The sequence below is a fragment of the Rhincodon typus genome, chromosome 7 (assembly GCF_021869965.1).
Source record: "Rhincodon typus isolate 14 chromosome 7, sRhiTyp1.1, whole genome shotgun sequence".
Lineage (NCBI taxonomy): Eukaryota > Metazoa > Chordata > Chondrichthyes > Orectolobiformes > Rhincodontidae > Rhincodon > Rhincodon typus.
In genome coordinates, this window is record NC_063338.1 from 1,082,140 (window position 1) to 1,101,520 (window position 19,381).

Genomic DNA, 19,381 nt, shown 5'->3' on the forward strand with positions numbered 1-19,381 from the left:
ATGCTGCTTGGCCTGCTGTGTTCATCCAGCCCTGCACCTTGTTGTCTCGGATTCTCCAGCATCTGCAGTTCCTACTATCGCTCATTAGAAAAATGTAGGTTTGATTATTCAAATGGATACGATGGGTCGAAGGGTCTTTTTATTCCACGCTCCAAAGATTCAATGACAGGGAGAAAGTGATCTGCAGCCAAAATGATAGCAAATCAAAAGTCAGAAGCATTGTCATTGAGAAAAGAAAAGTCTGAAAAATCCACCCTCCTGGTCCAGTGAAAGGATTTGGCGCTTTCACCACTGCAGCCCTGGTCCAATTGTCAGTCAGGGAATTGGAGTTCTATTCTGCTAGTTTATTGTGATGACTAATTTTCAGATGCAGGAAAGAAGCTGTGGAGCTGGCAGATAGCCTGTTTTGCCCCAGATATTATTCAAGTTAACGTAAGAGAAAGAACTGCAGATGCTGGAAATCTGAAACAAAATCAGCAATTGATAGAGAAACTCAAGAGGCCTGGCAGCATCTGTGGAGAGAAACAGAGTTAACGTTTCAGGTTGATGGACCGTTATTCAGAACGAGGTTAGTTATGCATTTCTTTTAATATGACGTTAGGCGAAATTATCAGCTTAATCTGTCAAATTGGCATATTTATCAAAATCTGTCTCTCTGATTAGCTTACAACTGTTAATTATTACAGTTCACAAAACAGCAAAAAACAACATGACCTGATGGGGGCAAACCCAGGCAACCGGAGGAACAATAATACAGTTTGGTCAACTACAGGAAGCATACCAGCTGTGTCCTTGGACATCACCAGATTGGATCAGCAACATGGCATTTGAGAGCAGTTTAAAACAAGACACCTTCAATGTAAAGCACAGGCAGGATTGTAACCCACAATTTCCTGTTTACTAGGCAGGCACTTTAACCAAGCAAGCCAAGGCACCACATAGCCATGTGCATTTCCCATCCATAATGTTTCCCATTCACATGTTCAATTACTTAACCACTTGATCACAGAAGCTCGCTTTGTTTTCTGTCTCAGAAATTGAGAATTTCAGTTAACCACCAATTTTGCAAAGACAGGCACTTCACAGCTGAGCATTCTCCACTGAAAATGCACAGAAAGAGACAATCTCCTCTTGCATTGGTTTAAAACTGAGATTTTCACAAGTTTAAACTGACAGGATAAAGGGTATGTGTTCATCCTCTCTGTACCCATCAACTGCATTAATACACATGGAGGGAACCTCACATTCTGCATTCAATTCTATTCTCCCTGCTACAGAAAAGATGAAAGGGCTTGGAAAAGTTTACAAGGACATTTTGAGGGTCGGAGGAGTTGAGCTATAGGGAGAGGCTGAATAGACAAGGTCTATTTACACTGGAGTGTTGGATGCTGAGGGGTGACCGTATAGATGTTTATAAAATAATGATGGGCAGGATAGGGTGAATAGTCAAGGTCTTTTCCCCAAGTTAGAGGAGTCCAAAACTTGACGGCATATGTTTAATGTTTGAGGGGAAAGATTTTAATGGGACCTAAGGGGCAATGTTTTCACACACAGGGTGATATGTGTATGGAATGAACTGACATTAGGAAGTGGTGGAGATTGGTACAATTACAACATTTAAAAGGAATCTACGTGGGTATATGTATAAGGAAGGGTTTATAGGGATATGGGCCAAATGTTGGCAAACAAGACTAGATTAATTTAGGATAGCTGGTTAGCATGGACGAGTCTGTTTCTGTGCTGTATATCTCAATGACTCTATAACTACTTTAAATGTAGAAAGGGTTCACGCAATCAAGCTGCCTGCTAAGACACCAGCGAGTTCACACTTGGGAGAGGCTGATCAAATGCTCCAAGTGTTCGAAGGGATTTAAATCTTCCCATCTGCTCTCACACCAGCAGTTCACGGCTGGAGTGGAGCTGTTCTCCTGTTCTTTGTGTGGGAAGGAATTCACTGATTCATCCAGTCTGCAGAAGCACCGGCGATTCACAATGGAGAAAGGCCATTCATCTGCTGTGAGTGTGGAAAAGGATTCACTCAGACTTCCAGCCTGCTGAGACACCTGCGAATTCACATCAGAGAGAAGCCATTCATTTGTTCTGAGTGTGGGAAAGGATTCAATCAATTATCCCACCTGCTGAGACATCTTGGCAGCCACACAGAGGGTACCCTACCTGTAGCTGCTAATTTTATCAAATATAATTTTATTTGTTGGTGACTGGAGAACTGATAACAAGACACTTACTGACATAGAGTGAAGTCAGGAATTACATACCTGCAATGTTGCACCCTGTAATTAAACCTATGCCAAGTGAAGATTGGTTTAAGTTTCTTCCTTCATCATAAAATCCTTTTTATTATGGAGGGCGATAAATTTCAGAGGAAAATATTTCCATAAATGCCCAAAGAGGCAAGTGATGCATGAGGCATAGGATGTGGGATATGGTTAATTTGGATCTGGTAATGTGTAATGTGGCAGGCTTAATGAGAGAACAGTGACCTTCAATGGTATACTTAAGAGTATGGTGGGTGGCTTGGGGTGTGTTGGTGTGGACCTAAGTAGTATTTAACAAATTAATGGGACTAAATTTAAATAAGGCCCCCAGCTCTGAACGTTCACATCCAGGGATTCCATAATAAGTAGCTACAGAGATCGAGGATGCATTGGTTGTAATTTTCCAAAAATCATTCGATTGTGGAATAGACCCAGATGATGTGAAAATGTCACAGTTTATTCAAAAAGTGAGGAAACCTCATGGAATTTGAGTGAAACCACATGAGAGAGAGTTTCAGTCAGATATATGCACTCAAGGCCCTACCCCTCAAAAATTCACACCGATTTCTGGAGGTGCCAGTGTTGAAAAGCGGTGGACAAGGTCCAAAGTCATACATACCAGGTTATTGTTCAACAGGTTTATTTGAAATCACAAGCTTTTGTAGCACTGCCCCTTTGTCAGGTGAAGTGATGAGAAACACACAAACACAGAATTTATTATGAGAGAGATCAAAAGATTATACAAATGGTGTGAGTGTTGACAGGTTGAATAATAAGTCTCTGCAGGTGATCAAAAGTATCAGTGTGAGTAAAGTGTCAATAGCTGAACAGCAAGCGAAGAGGTGACCGAGTATCCAATTAATTGAGGCAGAGATATAATGACAAAAAAAATTTAAAATAAGATGGTGCTGGAGACAAATCAAATGGGTGGAATAACATGAAAGGTAAAGGGGTCATATGCCAAGGGTCTACCCAAAGTGACAAGTAATTCAAAACTGTTCAAACTATTTAAGGTGAAGAGGTCATAACAAGTTATCAAGGTGATTGTGTCAAAACATGTCAGTAAGGAAGATTTTACAGATACAGAGCAGTATGGTAGGGTTACATGTAGCATGACATGAACTCAAGATCACATTTGAGGTCATCTTTATGGATACAGAACTTGGCTGTCAGCTCCTGCTTGGTAAATCTGTGTTGTTGTGCATCTTGAAGGCTGCCTTGGAGGATGCTCTCCTAAAGATCGGAGGCTGAATGTCCTTGACTGCTGAAGTCTTCCCTGACTTAGAGGGAACATTCTTGTCTGGTGACTGTTGCACGGTGTCCATTCATCCACTGCTGTAGGATTTGCATGGTCTCGCCAATATACCATGCTCCGGGCCATCCTCGCCTGCAGCGTATGGGGTAGAAAACATTGGCCAAATCACATGATTATATACCCTTTACTTCTGTTTTTGTTTCTGGGTACATTCTGTCCCATCTGGCAACAACATCAGGACATCAGAAATACAAACAAGACGGGGTCATTCAGCAAATCAATCCTGATGCAACATTCAGCAAGATCAGAGCTAATATGCACTAGGCCTCAGCTCCTCTTTTCTCCCAGATCACTATTATTCAACTTACATTCTTAAAAGAATCTCTCTTCCTCCTTTTGAATACATTTTGTGATCTTGCCTCCAAGACTGCTTTGGTAGAGAATTCCAGATATTTTCTACTCTCTGAGAAAAGAAATTCCTTCACATCCCACTGAGTGTCCCTTTATTCTGTAAATGTGTCTGTAGTTCGAGATTCACCCACTTGTGGAAAGATCGTCTTAATATCTACGCTGTCAAGCCCCATCAGAATTTTGTATGTTTTAACAAGATCAGCTTCTCATTTTTCTGAACTGTAATAAACAAGTGTTTAGACGTTCTTAATCTTCATCAGAGGAATCAGCCCATTGAATCTCTTTTGGACAACCTCCAATACTATTATATCCTTTAAAAATAAGGGGACCAAAACTGCCGACACTATTTGAGGACTCACAAAAACTGTACAGTTGGAACAAGACCTCCATATTTTTAAACTACAGCCCCATAGTAATAAACAGCAAAATTCCATTTGACTTATTAGCTACTTGCTGCAGCTGTCTGCTAGCCTTGTTTGTCTCCTGCACAAAAACACCTGGATTCCTCTGCACTGCACTTTTTTGGAGTTTTTCTCGATTTTAATAGTAGTCTGTCTTTTGCTGCTTCCTCCCAAAGTGCATGATCTCATACTCGCGACATATAACTGCATCTGCCAAGCAAGATTAAAGCGTGTGGGATTGGGGGAAGTGTATTGTGTTGCATAGAAAACTGGTTGGCAGAGAGGAAACAAAGAGTCAGAATTAATGGTCCTTTTCAAATTGGCAGGCAGTAACTAGCGGGGTGCCACAGGGATCGGTGCTGAGACCCCAGGTATTCAGAATATATATTAATGATTTGAATGAGGGAACAAAATGTAACATCACCAAGTTTGCAGATGTCACCAAGTTGGGTGGGAGGGTGAGCTTTGATGAGGATGCAGAGATCTTTCAGCATGATCTCAACAGGTTAGGTGAGTGGGCAAATCAATGGCTGATGTGTAATTTGGATAAATGTGAGGTTATTTACTTCAGAAGCAAAAATAAGAAGGCAGATTACTACCTGAATGACTGTAAATTGGAAGAGTGGAGTGTGCAGTGGGATCTGGCTGTCCTTGTGCACCAGTTGCTGAAGGTAAGCATGCAGATGCCACAGGCGGTAAAGAAGGCAAATGGTATGTTGGCCTTTACTGTGAGAGGTTTTGAGTAGAGGAGCAGGGATGTGTTGTTACAGTTGTACAGGGCCTTGGTGAGACCACACCTGGAATTTTGTGTGCAATTTTGGTATCCTTTTCTGAGAAAGGATGCTCTTGCTCTCGAAGTAGTGCAGCAAAAGTTTACCAGGCTGATTCCAGTGATGGTGGCTCTGACATATGAGGAGAGATTGACTAGGTTAGAAAGTTTTTTGCTAGAGTTCAGATGAATGAGGGAGGATCTCATAGAGACTTCTAAATTATCACAGGAATAGACAGGGTAAATGCAGGCAGGATGTTCTAGATGGTGGGTGTGTCCAGAACCAGCGGTCACAGTATGAGGATTCGGGGTAGACGATTTAGGATGGAGATGAGGAGACATTTCTTCACCCAAAGAGTAGTGAGCCTGTGGAATTCATTACCAATGGAAGTAGTTGATATCAAAACATTGGATGTATTCAAGAGATGACTAGATATAGCACGTGGGGTATATGGGATCAAAGGTTATGGAGAGAAAGCAGGATTAGGCTGTTGAGTTGGATGATCAGCCATGATCATGAAGAATGGAGGAGCAGGCTGGAAGGGACGAATGGCCTCCTCTTGCTGCTACCTTTAATGTTTCAGTGTTTCTATGTAAGACATCTGAGTAGATGGAAGCCATTTGGGCCATCAGGTCAACTGTGAGTGAAGTGTTGGGAAATGAGAGAAGAACACTCAGGGTCTTGATTTCAACTGGTGCAGACCTGAAGGGTCTTTCTTCTGTATTGGAGGTCTCTATGACCAGCAGTGGTCAGCTCTGTTTGTGAATGACAGGACAATGTTTGCCAGGAAGGATCGAACCCACTCTCCCTTGATCTGTCTGTCAGACACATTATCTATTGGGACTGGGGTAACTGGCACTATGCATATTCCTGGAATCAGTATCAGGAAGAATCAGGAAGAAGAGATACTAGTGTTTCTTCACCCAGACATGCACAAACCCATCGCTTCTCATTGCCTTGTGTTTTACATTCCCTGGCCCTGCCTTCTAGGTAAAGATTGGCTTCACGATCTGCCTGTGTTTGTATCAAGCAGGTCATTGAGTGAGAGCTGGACTGTCAGAGAGAGCTGGAGGTGAGACAGAAGCAGAAAGAGATGCAACATGAAAGTGTTTAGAGTTTGCATTATGTTACGAAGTTGGGTAGAGTAATTGTGAAGTGGAAGGCAGGAAGCTAAAATGTCTGGTTGCTTTAAGAGATTTGTGCTTTGTCTGTACTTAGAAATTTTTTTAAAAATCTGTCTGCGAGTAGCAGCTGAAGTTGACAGGACAGACAGCCTCAAAAAGTGAAACAAATGTATCAAAGCCTTACAGGTGGCAGGCAAAACAGCAGTCTTGTTTGAATTCAGCCAACGAGTTTGAATTCGGCCAATTAATTTAAACGAAGCACCTAGATATAAAAAGCCAACTGAGTTTAAATCTGATGGTATTGACAACCTGAAACCGATCATATTATAAGAATTTGATTATGTCATTACGGGTATATAAGACGAGGGCATTTGGAAAATTGGAGAGAGCCAGCTGCCATCTGAAAGAGAGACAACTGCCACCTGCCAGAGTTAGCACCATTCAGCTCTCAGAAAAAGCCCATCTAATTAAAGTACCACAGCATTTTAGCTCAAAGTCCTTACTAAAGAAATTATAGAGATAAAACATTCCTAACAGAAGAATTAATGGAAGAAAGGCATTTGTGAAGAGAGCGGAGACGACAGAATATTCCAAAAGACAGTCTGTGCAAACTTGGAGAGATTAAGTTATAATTTATTGCTTCTTATTAATTGGTTTTTTATTAGCAGGACTTACTTTTATTTAAACAGTATTCCGGTAGAATTTAGACCGTTTAGGGAGTAGTTAGTAGTCAAGGGGGAATTGTCGGTTTGTTCGTAATTTTGTTAATTTGTTCATTGTTGGGTTAAATAAATAAATTGTTTCCTGTGGCTTGTATAGTGGAGATCAGGGATTTTCTTTCTTTTAACCACTCTCTTAATAGATTACGCAGGGAAAGGTGAGCTTCTCTGGGTGTTTTGGGGGTAATTATTAGATGGGAACCTCTACTCCTGTCATAACAGATCGGGGCTTGTGTTTTAGTTTAATGATCAGAGGGGTTCGGCCATTCCCTGTCATAACACCTTATGTCAGTTGCTTTTAGTGAGGGATGTCTGCCGGGCGCTGTTCTGTCAGATTCCAAGGAGCTGCAGGGATTGGGTCAGTGAGTTTTCAAAATTGAAAGTTGAACATGTGCAGCTGGTGGGACTATTTCAGCTCACTGTTCACATGATATCCCAGCTCATGGTAACGGTTCTCATTGGCTGGAGCAAATACACCTATAGCTGCCTTTTGTCACAGAAACATGTGCATGGGGATGGAGAGTGAACATGAAGCACATGGAGCGGGTATAATCCTGAGGCCTCTGGCACTCTCGGGGATGTGTGCCTGGATCTCCCTCTGTGGGTGGTAAGGAGGATGAGTTCCTCAAGGCAACATTAACACAGTTTTACCATCTCAAACTTCAGTCCCATTAGTTGTGTCATTTGAGATTACAGGTATGAGCTCCTTGACATTTGCCCTCAAAACATCAGAGCACACAAGGCTACGGGCCAAATGCTGGGAACTGGGACTAGAATAAATGAAGGTTTGATGACCTGTACTGACACAGTGGGCTGAATAGTCTTCTTCCACAGTATAAAAACTCGAAGACAGATACACTGATCTGCAGTGAAAATGATCCCAAATGAAAATGCAAGAACAGTATCGTTGAGAAAATATACAACAGCATCTGCCACTTTTGCTGGTGTTCTAGTGGTTAGGATTCAGCGGTCTCAGTGCTGCAAGTCTGAGTTTGATTCGTGGTCAGGGAATAGAAGTTCTGCTCTGTTAATTTACTTTGGTGACAGTTCTTCTGACTGATTTTTTAGGAGCTGTAAGGTAATCCATTTTGTCCCAAACGTTATTAACATAAAACAAAGTACTATGGAAATCTGATACCAAAACAGGAATTGATAGAGAAACTCAGCAGGTCTGGCAGCATCTGTGTAGAGAAACAGAGTTAACTTTTCAGCTCCAGTGACTGTTTGTCAGAACCAGGTTAGTTATGCATTTCTGTATTATAATGCCGGGGGAAATTATCGGCTTTATCTGTCAAATCAGCGTATTTATCAAATCAGTCTCTCTCATTAGCTTACAACTGTCAACTTTACAACTTTAAAGGGACTTCATCGGCTCTAATGCTGCTTCCATTGCCCCGAGGTGGTGAAAGGCTCTGCTTAAATGGTTGCCTTTTTCTTTTCCTTCTGTCAGTTAGCGGCCATGTCGAATGGAGAATTGGTCCTTTCAGTGTCTACTTCATGTCTCTATTTGTCTCTTTGTCTCTATGTATCCACCTCGCCCCCTTTCTCATTCTCCGACTCTCCTTCTGTCAATATCCCTCATTTCCCATTTCTGCTCTGTGTAAAATATGAAATTTAGAGATAATTTGAGAGTGGAGCTGCTGAGAGTCTTTCATTCCCTGGCTGGAGTATCTAGAACTGGGCTCACATTCCCCGGATAATGTATCTGTCACTTAGGACTGAGATAACGAGACATTTCTTCTCTCAAAAGATTGTGAATCATTAGAATTCTAAACAGAATTCCTAACCCCCAGAAAAAGAAACAATGCCACCACAATTATAGGATTATAGTTATGTTTTTACTGTTGGTGTAAAATGAATGAACGGTAACAGCAAAGAATGAGGGTGATCAGCTTGTTCTGTCTGTGCCATTACCACAACATTCTCCGCTAAGACTGCAGTTTATCCTGCCTCTCCTTGTTATTCCTGCCAAACTGGGAATGAAGGGATGAGAATAGAAGAGGAGAGGCAGAAGTGCTTGTGGAACAGAGGAAAGGAACTTCAGGATGAATCTAGCAGAAAAAGAGGCAACACTGAAGCAGCCTCCTGAGGACAAATATGTTTCCTTTGCCAGTAAAACTCACTGTTTCAAAAAGTGGGGACCATTGAAGTAAAGCAGTGACAGTGATTATCTTTGCTAGTTGTTCACCTTGTGAATGCTACCATAGCTGCTCATGTCCCTGTTAACACTACAACTCTGCCGCATGTAGGTAGTGCATGTACACGGGGCCAGATTGTAGGTTCAGCTCCGAACTGGCTCAAGTGCAGTTCAGAATTTCTTTGCACGTTCAAACCAATATTTCTAATTGCTCTGAAGCCGAGGTGAGCTTTGAATTCCTGATCTGCAGAAATGTGAATCCTTTCAATGTCTCACATCAGTAAATGTCACCAAGAACATCACAGGAGGGGTAGCTGAAATAGTTCCACAAGCTTCACGTTCAATTTCCCACACCCATCGACCCAATCACTGCAGCTCCTGGGAAAGAAAAGGAAACAAAACAAAAAAAGCCCAGTTTCAGCTTTGTGAAATTGAGAAATTCTTTTGGAAGCGGAGTCAGAGGATAATGAAAGTGAATTGTCCAACTGAGCACAGACAGTCAAGGAAGCTCCCACGTCTTTAAGAGGCTCGGACATCGACTTTGATATTCATCATAGAATCTCTAGTGTGGAAGCAGGCCATTCAGCCCATCGAGTCCACACTGACCCTCCGAAGAGCATCCCACCCAGACCCACCCCCTACCTTATTCCTGCCCTTCCCAACCTAGACACTATGGGCAATTTAGCATAGCCAATTCACTTAGCCTGCACATCTTTGGAATATGTGAAGAACTGGAGAACCTGAAGGAAACCCGCGCAGACACGGGGAGAATGTGCAAACTCCACACAGACAGTCGACCAAGGCTGGAATCAAACCCAACGCATAGAACTTGACACCATACATACTCCATTGCGAAGAAAAACCTGAAGAGGTAATCCAGCTCAATGGACTCCAGAGTTTAAAAACCAGGGGGAAAACACAACGGCGCTTCATCGGAGGCTGCACTGATGATGTTACTCAGTAGGGTAATGAAACGTCCGCGGAACAACAAACCAGCTTGGCTAGCCAACTAACCACAACATTCTCTGGGGCATTAATTGGCTCACGATATTGAAAGGATTCCTGTCAGAGACTGCTCTGTGTTTGATTTTTGTTACTGTCAGGAAAAATAAATCCTGAATCCCTGACTGCAAATCAAACCCAGGACATAGCAGTGAGAGCGCCAAATCACAATGACTAGACCACAAGTGATGACAGTGGAAATGCATACTTATTTTCTTACTGACACAGCTTTTGGCTCTGTTTTTAACCCGGAGAGCAGCTTTTCTTCCAAAATGATCAAGTTATTGTGTTTTTACAGCACGGAAAGAGGCTCATCATCTTAATTTCCAACATTTGGCCTGTAGCCTTGTGTATTCTGACGGTTCAAGTGTTCATCTCTGTGATATTTTCTCTGTTGTGTTTTAACCTCAAATAACACAATGAATGGGACTGAAGTTTGACGTGGCACAACTGTGTTCAAGCCCCCGCGGGGAATGCAACCTCATTTTTGCCAACAGAGGGAAACATACAGACACATTGCCCTGAGACTGGCAGAGGTCTCAGGAGAGACCAACCTCCAGAAAGCAAGGATTCCACCCACTTGGCTTATATTGTTCCATTGCAGACTTCAAAATCAGAGTCTGGTTACAGCAAAGAAAGGAAGCATTCAGCCACTCCCCTGTCCATGTTACTACCCCATTGTCTCCCTGTCATTCTGTATTTTTCCGATATATTGAATTGCTTATCGCTGCACATGCTCAGTATTTTCCCCGCCTACCCACAGTATGAAGCATGTGCAGTGGCAGCTTCTCGGCTGCACAAAAGGTAACAATAAGGCAGAGTGGAGGAGGCGATGGAACGGAGTGGTCAGACAGAGAGGCGTCGTAAAGACTTTGTGGATGTGACAGACCCTGTATAAAGAAACGATCTTTCCTTGTTTCATAAAATGGGACAAATTGAGGGTCGGAGATAGCAAGAACTGCAGATGCTAGAGTCAGAGACAACACAGTGTGGTGCTGGAAAAATGATTTTTCTGAAGAAGGGTCCCGACCTGAAACGTCAACTTTCCTGCTCCTCTGATGCTGCTTGGTCTGCTGTGTTCCTTCAGCTCCACAAATTGAGGCTCCCTCTGTGACAGGCCCCGGGTAATGGCGGCCATCTTTCTAGGAGGCAAATGTGCAGTCATCCTGGGCCGGGGAGAGAATGTCGTGAATGTGTCTCCTGGACTGACAGGGATGGAGTTTATAAACTGCTGTTACAGGGAATGAGGAGGGGAATATATACACACAGGAAGCTCCAAATAACTATTTCTGTTGTCTCATCTGAATTTCTGTCCCTGACTGACTGAGCTGGCTTTTGGAAACTTATTTTACAGCATGTTAGAGGAGGATTTACAGATCGAAAACTCAAACCAAATAACATACCAGGATCCGAGCATGCCACTTTATTCATTATTCATTCAGCACTGGATATTATTGGCCTTTGAAAGGAAGTATTGAGTAAAACAAAAGTAACAAGATTCCTTCCTTACTTTTTCCAGTAACTCTTGCCCAATTTCTTAAATCTGTGTCCCTAACACTTTTACTATCAGCTAATGAGAATCGCAACTCTTTTTCTACCTTATCTAAACCTATCATTAAACTAGACATCTTTATCAAATCTCACCTCAATCTCCTGTGCTCTCTGCAGAACAAACTTCAGTTCCTTCAAACTGACCTTACAACTAATATCCCTTGTTTCTTGAACCATTCTGATAAATCTCCTTTTAAATATTACCACAGACCCTCACATCCTTTGTGGTGATAACTGGTTCGTACAGACCCAAATGTTCATATGGTGATGTTATCAAACACAGGCAATTGCTCAGTAATATCACCCTCATTCCCGGGTATTTCCTGAACTGTGAGAGTTTCCTCTGACCCCAGTGCTTCTGATATCTTTTGAGCTGTAGACTCTAGCGTTTGATTTTAAAGTTGAAAGCAATGAAATAATTTTAGTATTTTTAACCAGTAACCTACACAATTCAGCTTCTAGTGCTGTTCTCAGTTGTCTAGCTCTGGAGCTAGTGCGACCCCATTACTGTGGATGTGAATCAATGTCCATCCGTTACTTTGTTTCATCTCTGCTCTCCCTGATAATTCTCTGTCATTGTCTAACTTCCTGTGTCTCCAATAATGGGTGTAACTGTCTCAGGCATTTTATTGTTATTCCATTGACTCTCTAAATGAGGTTTTTACAGCTGAACATTGTCTGACCATTTGCTGCTGGCAATTATCTTCCCTTAGTAGCTCCCACAATGCTATTAGGTAAGGAGTTGTTCACCAAGTGATGATGAAGGGACTGTGATATGTGTCCAAATCAGTGACAACATATATCAATATAGCACCTTTCACAAAATGGAAGCTTCCAAGCTGTTCCTTGGGAGGGTTGTAATGTAACTTTTGATCCCAGTCACATACCGAGATATTAGGGAGGTGACAAAATGCTTTATGATCACATATGTTATTTTCAAGGAATACTTTGAAGTGTAAAAGAGAGGTCGAGAGAGGGAGGGGTTTAATGAGGAAATTTCACAGCTTGTGGCCTTGGTAGTTAAAGGCTCAGGGCACCAAATGCAGAAAAGTTAAAATCGAGAATGCTCAGGAAGTTGGAGTTGGAGTAATGCAAATATCTCGAAGGGCATTTTTAAAGATTCATTTTTGGGATGGTGGGTATTGTTGGCTGGACTAGCATTTACCGGCCAGCCCTAATTGCCCTTAAGAGGCTGGAGGCTGGAGGGCATTAGAGATAAATAGAAGGAGACTATCAAGAGATTTGGATAGACAGATGAAAAGTTTAAAATTTGGCTGAGCGAGCATAGAGTGATGGGCGAACAAAACTTGGTGTGAATACTCAGGTGAGCAACAGAGTTTTGGATGACCTCAGAATTACATCACTTGGTGAATAACCTGTAACTCATTCCCTTACAGCATTGTGGGAGCTTGCATGGGAAGATAAAGCTGCTAAGGCAGCAGCACGTGGTTGGAAGAATGGGCAGTGGTAAAAATCTCATTCAAATAGTCAAAAGAAGGAACAATAAAACATTAAACAGAGTTCAAGTACACCCATTAATAGAAACAGAGGAAGTTAGCCAAGTGCAGCTAGAAGAATGTGAGAGAACAGTGGGAGTGCGTAAGGATAGTTAAGTCCACAGGTAGCAAAGGAATGGATGAGAGTTTCAACAGCACATGAGCAGAGACGAGGAGGAGTCTAGTGATGTTACTGAGGTGGAAGTGGGCAGTCTTGGTGATGGTGGGGATATGTGGTTGAAAACTCATCTCTGGGTGAAATCTCTGGGTTATGATGTGGTTGTTTCAGACTCAGGCAATTGCCAGGCAGGGGTTGGAGTCAGTTGTGAGCAGTGGAGTTTGTATTGGAGACAAGGGCCTCAGTTTTGCACTGATTTAATTGGAGCAAATTTCTACTTCACCAGAACAGTGTGTGACCTGGAGGGAACTTGGAGGTGATGGTGTTCACATCCACCTGTTACCCTGGTCCTTCTTGTCGGTGGAGGCTGAGTGTTCGGAAGAATCTGATAAAGTTCTGGTCAAGTTATAGGTGTCTAAAATCCCTCTCCTTCAGTCCCTACCTTCACACAGAAGCCACAGTCTTGTGAGAGAGATACTCCCTCATTCCCTTGTTTTTTTGTTTGACGTCAATTTCACAGGATATTAGAAGGGAAAGATTTACAAACCAACCATCACACCATGATCTAATGGAGTCACCCATTTATCACAAAGTGGAAAATGATCAGATTTTGAACACAGAGTGAAAAAGCTACGTTCACAGTGGAGAGGAACCGTACATGTGTTGTGAGTGTGGGTAAGGCTTCAGCGCTCAGAGCTCACAAACCACAAATGCAGTCACACTGTGGGGAAACTGTGGAAATGTGATGATTATGGGGAGGAATTCATTTGCCTATCTGAGCTCGAAACTCATCTACACAGTCGTACCAGTAATAGGCCATTCACCTGTTTAGCGTGTGGGAACGGATTTACTCAGTCATCTAACTTCTGCAACACCAGCTCATTCACATTGAGGAGAGACCATTTCAATGCCAAGTCTGTGGAAAATGCTATAAAACATCCAGGGACCCAATGTCCCATCAACTAGCTCACATCAATGACAGACAATTTAAATGCCAAGGTAGTGGAAAATGCTATAAAAATTCTGGGGACCTGATGGCCCATCAAAGTGCTCACAGAGAGGACACACCTTTTAAATGCCCAAACTATGGGATGTACTTTAAAAGTCCCAGGGACCTGATGTCCCATCAATTTGCTCACATTAATGACAAACCTTTAAATGTCCAGCCTGTGGGAAATGCTCCAAAACCTCAAGAGACCTGATATCCCACCAACGTGTTCACTCTGAGGAGAGGCCATTCAGGTGCTCTCTCTGTGGGACTGGGTTCGAGCGATCATCTGACTTCACAGAGCACCAGCAGGTTCACACTGGGAAGAGACCGTTCAGCTGCCCTGAGTGTGGGAGGGGATTCACTCGGTCGTCCATCTTGGAGAGACACCAGCAAGTTCACACTGCGGAGAGATTTTTCAAATGCCCGGACTGCAGGAAGTGCTACAGAAGCTCTTGGGGACTGAATTGTCATCAACGTATTCACACTGAGGAGAGACCTTTCAAATGTTCAGACTGTGAGAAGTGCTTTAGCAATTCTGTAGAACTGAAGTCTCATCAACGTGTTCACGCTGAGGAGAGACCTTTCAAATGCTCAGAATGTGGGAATCACTATACAAGTTCCTGGGGACTGTTTTATCATCAACATGTTCACATTGAAGAGAGACTTTTCAAATGTCTAGTCTGTGGGAAGTGCTGTTGAAGTTCTGTGGAACTGATGTCTCATCAACAATTTCATATGATTAGAGACATTTCAGGTGCTTTCATTATGGGACTGGGTTCAAGCGATCATCTCAACTCTCAGTCCACCAGTGAGTTCACACAGGCGAGAAAACATTTACCTGCTCCATGTGAGGAAAACAGTTAGCTCTCTCATCGATTTCTGAAGAAGGGTCCAGGCCCGAAACGTCAGCCTTCCTGCTCCTCTGATGCTGCTTGGCCTGCTGTGTTCATCCAGCTCTAAACCTTGTTATCTCAGCTCTCTCATCGACCTTGCTGAGACAGCAGAGATCCCACCGGGGGACAGACCGTTCATCTACTTCATGTGGGGGAAGGAATTCACTCACTTGTTGATCCTGCTGAGGCAGCACAGAATTCACACATCTCAATGGCGATTGGACTTTGCTGTTCATCACATTGAGGACTGAAAGCAAAGTTTTAATATTCTGGATAAAATTCAAATAAGTTAGCTTTTTGGTAAACACAGTGTGGCAGGTCATTGTAAGGGTGTGATCACAGACTACTTGGAAGAGTCAGCATGGCTTTGTCAAGGGAGGATCATGCCTGACAAATCAGTTAGAATTCTTTGAGGAGGTACTGAGCAACTTGGACAAAGGAGAGCCAGTGGATGTGATCTGTTGGATTTCCAGAAGGCCTTTGACAACATGCTGTACAGGAAGCTGCTAAATAAGATAAGAGTCTATGGTGTTCGGGACAACGTACTGGCATGGATTGAGGATTGAATGACTGGCACAAGGCAGATAGTTGGAAAGAGGTGTTTTTTCAGGATGACAGCCCAATGACTAGTGGAGTTTGGCAAGGGTCAGTGTTGGTACTACAACTATTAATGTTATGCATTAATGATCTGGACAAAGGATTTGAGGGCATTGTTTCTACTTTTGCAGATGACATAATGATAAGTGAAGGGACAGGTTGTATTGAGGATACAAGGTGTAGAGCTGGATGAACACAGCAGGACTATTAGCATTAGAGGAGCAAGAAAGCTGACATTTCGGGCCTAGACCCTTCTTTAGCAATGGGGGAGGGGAACGGGATTCTGAAGTAAATAGGGAGAGAGGGGGAGGCGGATTGAAGATGGATAAAGGAGAAGATAGGTGGAGAGGAGACAGACAGGTCAAAGTGGCAGGGGTGGAGCCAGTAAAGGTGAGTGTAGGTGGGGAGTTAGGGAGGGGATAGCTCAGTCCAGGGAGGACGGACAGGTCAAGAGTGTGGGATGAGGCTAGTAGGTAGGAGATGGGGGTGGGGCTTGAGGTGGGAGGAGGCGATAGGTGTGAGGAAGGACAGGTTAGGGAGGCGGGGACAAGCTGGGCTGGTTTTGGGATGCGGTTGGGAGAGGGGAAATTTTGAAGCTTGTGAAGTCCACATTGACACCATTGGGCTGCAGGGTTCTTAAGCGAAATATGAGGTGCTGTTCCTGCAACCTTCGGGTGGCATCATTGTGGCACTGCAGGAGGTCAGGATGGACATGTCGTCTAAGGAATGGGAGGGGGAGTTGAAATGGTTCGCGACTGGGAGGTGCAGTTGTCTGTTGCGAACCCAGCGTGGATGTTCCGCAAAGCGGTCCCCAAGCCTCTGCTTGGTTTCCCCGATGTAGAGGAGGCCATATCTGGAACAGCGGATACAGTATACCACATTAGCAGATGTGCAGGTGAACATCTGCTTGATATGGAAGTCTTCTTGGGGCCTGGGATGGGGATGAGGGGGGAGGTGTCGGGGCAGGTGTAGCACTTCCTGCGGTTGCAAGGAAAAGTGCCGGGTCTGGTGGGGCTGGAGGGGAATGTGGGGTGGACAAGGGAGTCACGGAGAGAGTGGTCCCTCCAGAAAGCAGATAAGGGTGGGGAGGGAAAAATGCCTTTGGTGGTGGGGTCGGATTGCAGATGGCGGAAGTGTTGGAGGATGATGCGTTGGATCCGGAGTTTGGTGGGGTAGTACGTGAGGATGAGGGGTATTCTGATTTGGTTGTTATTGCGGGGAGGGGGTGTGAGGGATGAGTTGCGGGAAATGCGGGAGACACGGTCGAGGGCATTCTCGACCACCGAGGGGGGGAGTTGCGGTCCTTGAAAAACGAGGACATCTGAGATGTTCGGGAGTGGAATGCCTCTCATCCTGGGAGCAGATGCAGCGGAGGCAAAGGAATTGGGAATGGGGGATAGCCTTTTTGCAGGAAGGTGGGTGGGAGGAGGTGTATTCTAGGTAGCTGTGAGAGTCGGTAGGCTTGAAATGGATATCAGTTTCCAGGTGGTTGCCAGAGATGGAAACAGAGAGGTCCAGGAAGGAGAGAGAGGTATCAGAGATGGTCCAGTTGAACTTCAGGTTGGGGTGGAAGGTGTTGGTGAAGTGGATGAACTGTTCGAGCTCCTCGTGGGAGCACGAGGCGGTGCCGATACAGTCATCGATGTAACGGAAGAAGAGGTGGGGTTTAGGGCCAGTGTAGCTACGGAAGAGGGATTGTTCCACGTAACCTACAAAGAGGCAGGCATAGCTTGGGCCCATGCGGGTACCCATGGCCACCCCCTTTGTCTGTAGGAAGTGGGAGGAATTGAAAGAGAAGCTGTTAAGGGTGAGGACGAGTTCAGCTAAGCGGATGAGGGTGTCAGTGGAGGGGGACTGGTCGGGCCTGCGGGACAGGAAGAAGCCAGGGCCTTTAGGGCATTCGGCACGGGGAATGCAGGTGTATAGGGACTGGACGTCTATGGTAAAGATGAGGTGTTAGGGACCAGGGAATCGGAAGTTTTGGAGGAGGTGGAGGGCGTGGGTGTTGTCATGGACGTAGGTGGCGAGTTGCTGGACCAAGGGGGAGAAAATGGAGTCAAGATAAGTAGAGGTAAGTTCGGTGGGGCAGGAGCAGGCGGAGACAATGGGTCGACCAGGGCAGTCAGGTTTGTGGATTTTGGGAAGGAGATAGAAACGGGCGGTGTGGGATTGGGGAACGATGAGGTTGGAGGCTGTGGGTGGGAGGTCACCTGAAATGATGAGGTTGTGGATGGTTTGGGAGATGATGTTTTGGTTGTCGGGGGTGGGGTCATGATCAAGGGGGCGGTAGGAGGAGGTGTCAGAGAGCTGGCGTCTGGCCTTGGCAATGTAAAGGTCAGTGCGCCATACTACAACTGCGCCTCCCTTGTCCGCGGGTTTTATGGTGAGGTTGGGATTGGAGCGGAGGATGCACGTTCTGTGGGGGAGAGGTTGGAGTTGGTGAGAGGGGTGGAGAGGTTGAGGGAGGGTAGGAGGCCTTGGGGTGGTGTCCAGGAGGAGGGGGTGTGTTGGAGGCAGGAGAAGGGGTCTGTAGAGGGAGGGTTCGGCTCACGATTGAAGAAGTAAGCGCAGAGGCGAACGCGGCAGAAAAACTGTTCAACGTCCAAGTGTGAGCGGTATTCGTTGACGTTCGGGTGGAGGGGGATAAAAGTGAGCCCTTTACTGAGGACTGACCGTTCGTCCTCAGTAAGGGGGAGGTCTGGGGGGATGGTGAAGACCCAGCAGGTCTGGGTGCTATTGTCTCTTCTGGAGCTGCTGGCTGTGGAGGTGGTGGGCGGAGCGATGTCGGCGGTGGGCCGTGCGGCGTTGGCGGAGTGACGTCGGCAGTGGGCTGTGGGACGTCAGCAGTGGGCGGAGCGACGTCGGCGGTGGGCGGAGCAGGGTAGGCGGTGGGAGGAGCAGAGTCAGTCGGTAAGTCCTGGATGTTGGCTGCGGTGTCAGCAGGTGCGTCTTTGATGTCTGTGGTGTTGGCCTCGGAAACGGAGGCGGCGGCATCAGCAGCGGTGTCGAGGAAGTGGGAAGTCTTCAGAATGACTTGGACAGGCTAGGAGAGTGTGCAAAGAAGTGGCAGGTGGAATATAGTGTAGGAAAGTGTGAAGTTATACATTTTGGTCAGAAGAGTAGGGGCATAGACTATTTCCTGAATGGGGAAAACCTTCAGAAATTTGACGTCGAAGCGGACTTGTGAGTTCTAGTTCAGGATTGACTTCAGGTTAACATGCAGGTTCAGTTTGTGGTTAGGAAGGCAGATGCAATGTAGACATTCATTTGACAACAGCTAGAAAACCAGAGCTGAAATGTACTCCCGAGGCTAAAAAGGCTCTGGTCAGACTGGAATATTGAGAGTAGTTTTGGGCCCTGTATAAAGGAAAGATGCGCTGGTGTTAGAGTGGTCCAGAGGAGGTTTACAAGATTGATTGCAGTGATGAAGGGCTTGTCATATAAAAATAAGAAAAGGAATCACATATTAGATATAAGCAAGTGGGTTCAAGTGAATCTCTTGAACAGTATAAAGAGTATAGGGGCATTCCTAAGAGGGAGATCAGGAAGGCAAACAGAGGATATGAGATAGTCCTGGCAAATAAAATTAAGGATAATCCAAAGGGACGCTACAAGTGCATTTGGAGCAATAGAGCAACTA

At 44.7% G+C, this 19,381-nt stretch overlaps 1 protein-coding gene across 1 annotated transcript in view; it reads left to right on the top strand.

Moving 5' to 3' along the window:
* The window catches only part of LOC125483456 (zinc finger protein 501-like), an 18,343-nt gene extending 3,393 nt beyond the window's left edge, over positions 1 to 14,950 (top strand). Inside the window, exons 2-4 of the mRNA XM_048598658.1 lie at positions 1,780 to 2,016; positions 13,044 to 13,224; positions 14,427 to 14,950. Coding sequence (XP_048454615.1) covers positions 1,780 to 2,016; positions 13,044 to 13,224; positions 14,427 to 14,950 — 942 coding nt within the window. The remainder of the gene's footprint in view (positions 1 to 1,779; positions 2,017 to 13,043; positions 13,225 to 14,426) is intronic.
* The last annotated feature ends 4,431 nt before the right edge of the window (positions 14,951 to 19,381 follow it).